The 6653-nt window shown below is 31.9% G+C and overlaps 1 protein-coding gene across 2 annotated transcripts in view; it reads left to right on the top strand.

The window, feature by feature from the left end:
- Positions 1-6653, top strand: part of LOC106459107 (6-phosphogluconate dehydrogenase, decarboxylating) — a 27824-nt gene that overhangs the window by 11877 nt on the left and 9294 nt on the right. For both annotated transcript variants that reach the window (XM_013918693.2, XM_022385524.1), the window contains 4 exons: positions 117-192; positions 1525-1669; positions 3382-3601; positions 4996-5062. In XM_013918693.2, coding sequence (XP_013774147.1) covers positions 117-192; positions 1525-1669; positions 3382-3601; positions 4996-5062 — 508 coding nt within the window. The remainder of the gene's footprint in view (positions 1-116; positions 193-1524; positions 1670-3381; positions 3602-4995; positions 5063-6653) is intronic.

Below are 6653 nucleotides of genomic sequence, written 5' to 3'. Positions count from 1 at the left end.
AGCTGTCAATATATATATTTTTTTTCTAAATTTCTATTCTGTTGAAATATCACATGTGGATCTTTGTTGTTGTAGTAAAATTTTATTAGTACTAAGATATTGCTTGTATTTTCCAGGGCAGACATTGCCCTTATAGGGCTGGCAGTGATGGGGCAGAACCTTATTCTTAATATGAATGACCATGGATTTGTGGTGAGTGCTTTTTTAACATGTTTATGCAAATATATAATTGTTACTTACCAGATTTAGAACAAAAGATTTGTAAGTGTAAAGTAATGGGACTTCGTACATGAGGCTTGAGTGTCAGTAATTATTGGTTGTTGTTTTTCTTTGGGGGGGGGGGGTGTATTAAATTAGGTTTTTGTGAAATCTGTTTAAGGGTTATTTCAGAATTTGATTTTGTTGGAAATAGATTAGAGGCCAGAAGGGAATTTTTTTTTGTTTTAGGGGGAGAGTAGTAGCAGTAGGTTAGATGCTGGTGGTGTATTTTTTTGTTGGGGGGTATTATAAACATTTACATCAAGTTAAACGGTATTTAAAGCTCTACTCTGGGAATTTTGAATGTAGTTTACTCTATCTTATGATGACAAATACTAATGGCAATGGGTAATCAATCTTGTGTAAGAGTATGTGCAAATCTTTGCTAATGCATTACTGTTTAAAAAGTAATATAGAATTCTACCACGTTGTTTTGATTTTTCTTTTTACTATAATACGTCAACAAAGATAAGTTTACTGCACTTTGGACAACGTCATATTTCAGGAGGAAATTTCAAAGATAATAGTGCATTGCCAGGAAACAGATCCTAAACGTCTTCTAAGACTTGTTAAACTCTTCATGTGAACCTTGCGAGCACAGTATAAATTAAAGGAATTCTTAACCCTTGGAATATAGTTTCAAAATATGAGATGGAGTTATTACTGAATATGAAAATTTCATAGATATGCATTAAAAAACAAACTTAACTAAATTTATTCATACAAATGGTGATGGAATTTTTTTTCACATAAATGTAAACATTAGAGTAATAGTGACTGTCGTAGTGTCTTACCATTTTTAAACTCTTGTATCTTTAAAAAAAATTATTACGTAACCTAGTAATAAACGTTATAGATTTTACTAATTTTATAATGTAAACTTGGAATACCTCATGCTATAGTACATTAAGATATAACATTGGGATCTTTGTTTTGTGCAAATTTGAGTCTGATAATAAATGGCTAAACCCAGATTAAAAAGAAATTATAATTTCAGTTTTAAGTTGGGATTTTTCCCCCTATGTAACCATTTCAGTACCTCACAATGTAAATTTTTAAATTGTATGCTAAGTGATGTACATTTATGTTTTAAGCATATTTATAATTATTTTGGAGGCCCCCCCTCCTTTCAAGTAAAGTTCCTTTGTTATATTAATGCATCTATTTCTCTTATTTTGAATATTTTTGTCAGTTTTGTGATCTTTGAAAAAGATATCGGGAGTTTCTGTATGTTAAGTGACTTTTATAATTTTTTTTTTTTTGTAGGTCTGTGCTTACAACCGCACAACAGAAAAGGTAGACAAGTTTCTGAAGAATGAGGCCAAGGGAACAAAAGTAATCGGAGCACATTCCCTTGAAGAAATGGTTGCAAAACTTAAGAAGCCACGACGTGTTATGATGCTTGTCAAGGGTATGGTTTTCTTTTAATATCTATAAACTACTTTTTAAGAAAGTTGGCTCGAAGTTAGTTTAGCAGCTTCTCAACTTAATCTTACATTTTTGCAAATTACCAATTATAATACAGTGACTGAATAAAAGGTTTTCAGTTATTTGTTTGTTAGATTGAATGTATTGTACAATAAAATCAGTTGTCGAAAACCTTGTTCTGAGATCAAAATTAACATAAATGAATATGATCAAGATGGAAAGTTATATTTTTTAGCACTTTTTTCCATGTAGAGGAAATATTCTTCTAAATGAGACAGAGAATTCATTACAAAAGTATGTCAAAGATAATTATTTTGCTAATGCAATTATATTTTTTTCTTAGGTCTTAAAAGTCAAAATTAAACTACTTTTTCAGCGTAGTTCACAGAAAATTACCAATCTTATATGATTGAAAATGAGGAACCTCCTATTTTTATTGAAGGTCTCATTCACAGTGAAATTTCTTCAAGATTATTTCTTTCTTATAATACACAAGTTTTTGTTTTATCACATCTTTTTTGTTCCTAGCTAGAAATTAGGTAAAAGATTTCCAAGTGAAGTTTCACGTACGACGTATATAGGTAGCTTGCTTCGATTAGAGTCGTGGAAGCTAAGAGAATTCTGTTTGTGAAATTCGTTATTGTAAAAAATAAGTTTGCATTAATGTTTAAACAACATAACATAACCTAAGAGGTATGTGATGATGATTGTGATTAAAAAAAAAAACTGCAATTATTAAATGTAGTTTTTCATAATATTCTCTTTTAGGTGTGATTAACACGAGGCAATTGTATGAACTTCATACAATATAACTTAAATAGATTGTATTTTAGGGATATGCAATACTGATCAAACTACGTACAAGCTTTTCACTCTGAATATGTAGCATTCTCAGATTCACCAGTTTACATTTGAGTATTCCGGTAAGAGCTGCAGAATAACTGGATGGTTGCCAGATAATGTGTTGTTGAACAAAATCAGATTTTTATTGCATTCGACTGAGTCTGAATCAAAGAAGGATATTGAAAATATTGTGCCACAGTGAAACAGTCTTTTTATTCTCTCAACATTTTACAAACACAATTGGGGCTTTGAAAGGAAAGTGTACTGTGTCACCTTTACTGTAGTGAGCTTAACATTAATTAATAGATGCATTTTTAATCAAAGCAATGTTCCTATCATTCATCTTAATCTTTGTGTATATTGGATTTGTCCACTCTTACTATAAAAAGAAGGGGGGGGGATAATATATGCTTGGGACATCATGTGAATTACCAGTAGAAAAGATCACTGTTGCTATATATTTATAGCATGTCTTACTGCAGTAATCCTTTCTAATAGGAATCTCATGTGATGCCATTGTTGACTGATCCAGTTCTGTTAGTAACTGTTGTGAGAGGAACTTGGTGGTTCCCTTTGATTTTGTGTATTAAGCACAAAAGACTCAGAATATACAGACATTTTGAAATAATACATATAAACTAAGTGAGAAGGAAAGATATGATAAGCATATATACCACACACATATAACATATGTTGGCAAGTTGAAGTTTAGATGAATTTGAATGTAAACTTTTGTATTTGAATTAATAAAAGCAGTTTGACTCAGTTAATATTTTATTAGGACTAAACCTGGGTCATAGGTGCTAAAATTAAATATAAAGAAACTTATTTAAAATAAGATTTATCTTGCAGCTGGTCAGGCTGTGGATGATTTTATCGATAAACTTGTCCCACTTTTGGAGTCTGGAGATATTATTATTGATGGTGGTAACTCTGAGTATGCAGACTCAAGAAGAAGGTGTGCTGCCCTTAAAGAGAAAGAAATTTTATTTGTTGGCTCGGGTGTAAGTGGAGGAGAAGAAGGTGCTCGATATGGACCATCTTTGATGCCAGGGGGAGCACCAGAAGCCTGGTGGGTGGTATTTATTACACTGTTAAGCTAAATAACTATCATACTGCAGACAAATAAAGAGTTTTTAGGCCTAACAAAAGCACTTAGTCACATTTGATTGCTGATGTCTCATTTCTCTTGCCTAAGTGTTTTACAAGTTTCTTGTACATGGTTTCCGTGTGTTAGGGAAATAGAGAAACATTGGGGAATATCATTTTACAGACCAAAACTTGGGAAAGTCAATGAAATTTTATGTGATTCAGAATAGCTTCTAAATCTGAGATGGTGAAAAAATATATTATCATCAGTGTCAAATAATTTGCATACAGGTTAATTCTGGTACATTTAGCACATAAGTATGCATAGCTTATACATAAACATGTTTTCTCTACATTAACTTTTTTGTTTATCGTTAACTGTCGTGGTGTTTGAAGGCAGCCGTAATAGATTACGTATGCAAACAGTAACTAGGTTCCTACCTGAACGGAGTGTAAGTGCTCTGGACAAGGTTTCATTTTGTCTTCCCCAAACTAGGTCGTGGAGAATAGTTTTACTACAGCTCAAAAGCCCTTAACAAGTTACTATTTATAGATAAACTATTTCCATTAAATAAGTTTCAATCTTGCAAATTTTAATGCATTAATAAAGCAGTCCACTTGTTGGTAGTCGTTCTGCCCAAGGTGTGGAAACCATGCTTGTTGTCCCTATAAAGAGGGAGAGATACAAATGTATAATAAAAGTGTGTGTGTACAAAATATTTATTTTCTATTAAATTTTAATAAAGTTCATTTTTTTTCTGTCAAATAAAATGTTTTTTTTTCATAATCTCCATTTTACATAAACTTAATTATATGTAATAAAATTATATATTTTAGCCTGGCAAGGCTTGGTGGTTATGGCACTTGTATTGCAGCCTGTGGGTAATGGGTTCAAATCCCCATCACTGAACATACTTGCTCTTTCAATCCCACTGTTGATTGGTAAAAGTGTAGCCCAATGTTTGGTGGTTTTGACTAGCTGCCTTTCCTCTAGTCTATCATTGCTAAATTAGGGCCGACTGGTGCAGATAGCTCTCCAGTAGCTTTCCCAAAGTTCAAAACAAAAAAAATCGTGTATTACAAAATAATGAGGGTGGAGTTAAGTGTAACTTGGAATATTCTAGTCAAGTTAGCATGTTGACATTATAGTATTTTAATCTAATCAAATTAACAAGTAGTAGAACTGTTGTTTTTTTTTGTGTTCTTTCAAACTTACTTTCTTCTTTGATTTGGTAGCATCTATATATATCTTTGCTCTATGTTGGTGTTGATTTTGGTATGTATTCGAGTTGCACACTATTAAATATTTTCTTGATTTTAGGCTTACAATAAGTTTCTATTTAAACCACATTTTAACTCTTATCTGGTTTTTTTTAGGCCACATATTAAAGAAATATTCCAAGGTATTGCTGCTAAAGTGAATGAAGAACCATGTTGTGACTGGGTAGGTAAGATTTGGAGTATAGTTTTGGTAAAGGGGGTAGTTGTGAATGTTACCCATATGCTCTTGTCCTGTCAAGTACACTTAATGCAAAGTCACTTGGGTGACTAGCTCTTTTACAAACTATGGGACGTAACTGAAGAAATATTTATGAGCTAGGAGAGTTACTTAACTTTTTTTTAAAACATGGTAGCTATACGATATTTTTTTAAGACACATGCAGGAGTATATATATTTGTCTTTATTGTAATATAATAAACTGTATTAAAGTGATAGGCCTTGACCATGAATATAAGGTTTATAGAGTTCAGTTCAGAACATAGTTGTCATTTTGAATTAACTTACGACTTAACAAACGTGCTAATTCTCAACATTTTACCTTATAAAAACAAACTGAAAGCCTCTTTCCCCCTTCCTTAAAACATAAATTAAATAAACCCTTTTTTTTATTTACTATTAATTTTTACAAGTTATAAATTGAAGGGTTTGTTTTTGAATTCGATGACGAGGAACCCACTTTGAGACTAATAATGGCTGGTACCTGATGATGACAAAACGTTGTACATTTGCTGTTAATGTTAAACTTATATTAAAGTTTTTCTTCATTACCCATTCAAGCCGTCTCCAGCCATTATTAAGGGTATGTTTGTTTTTCAAGATACTAACTATACTTATTTGACAACAAAGTCAACCCACCTGACAATCAACACGACAAAAAGACCGGGTAAAACACCAAAAGATCCATTAGTTCACTCCTCATACACACAAAAAAAATGTGACAAGAAATATCTGTTTACCCAAGAACAAGGAGAAGAATTAAAATCCCACACTAAAGACGTAGTTTATTAAATCATGTGCAATATGTGTGTAGAGAAGTGTATGTAGAAGAAACAGAAAGATCGTCACGCATGCACACATCTGTGAACATATTAATATGTTCTATAAATATGAATAATACAGGATCTCCAGCAGAACACTTCCTATGGGGGGTTAGCTTCACAAACAAAGAATGAACATTTGCAGTTTTGATAACAAGGTACTGACCTGTAATTTTATTATTTTAAGTTATTCAACTTTAAGTTGAGTTATTTAAGTTATTCCAGTGGTATTTTTGCAGACTTATAATGCTAGAATCTGGGTTTCGATACCTGTGGTGGGCAGAGCACAGATAGCCCATTGTATAGCTTTGTGCTTAATTACAAGCAAACAAACTTTTGAACTTTTTTTTTTTATATATGGGTAATTTATATCAAATGTTCGTACAGTTAGCATCATAACTATACTATAATCTTACAGTAATTATGAAACAACAGTAATATTCTGAGCATTGTTAAAAACCTGTTACGACAATCTCGAGAAACGGAACACCAAAAGCTATTTATTAAGTTAAGATACATTGTCACATTGCTGCATTTTTGTACAATCCCCGATGAAGCTGCAAAAGTGAAACATAGGTTGAAATGCAAATGCAGAATAAATGTCATTTTTTATAATTATTATATTAAAAGAAAAAAAAAGGTAAATCTATCCAGTGTGCACCACAAATTCAGAAAAACTATACCTATTATTTCGGGGAATGTTTCATGCACCATGT

This window comes from Limulus polyphemus, unplaced genomic scaffold (assembly GCF_000517525.1).
Source record: "Limulus polyphemus unplaced genomic scaffold, Limulus_polyphemus-2.1.2 Scaffold559, whole genome shotgun sequence".
Classification (NCBI taxonomy): Eukaryota; Metazoa; Arthropoda; class Merostomata; order Xiphosura; family Limulidae; genus Limulus; species Limulus polyphemus.
This window is presented reverse-complemented; position numbering and strand designations above follow the sequence as displayed.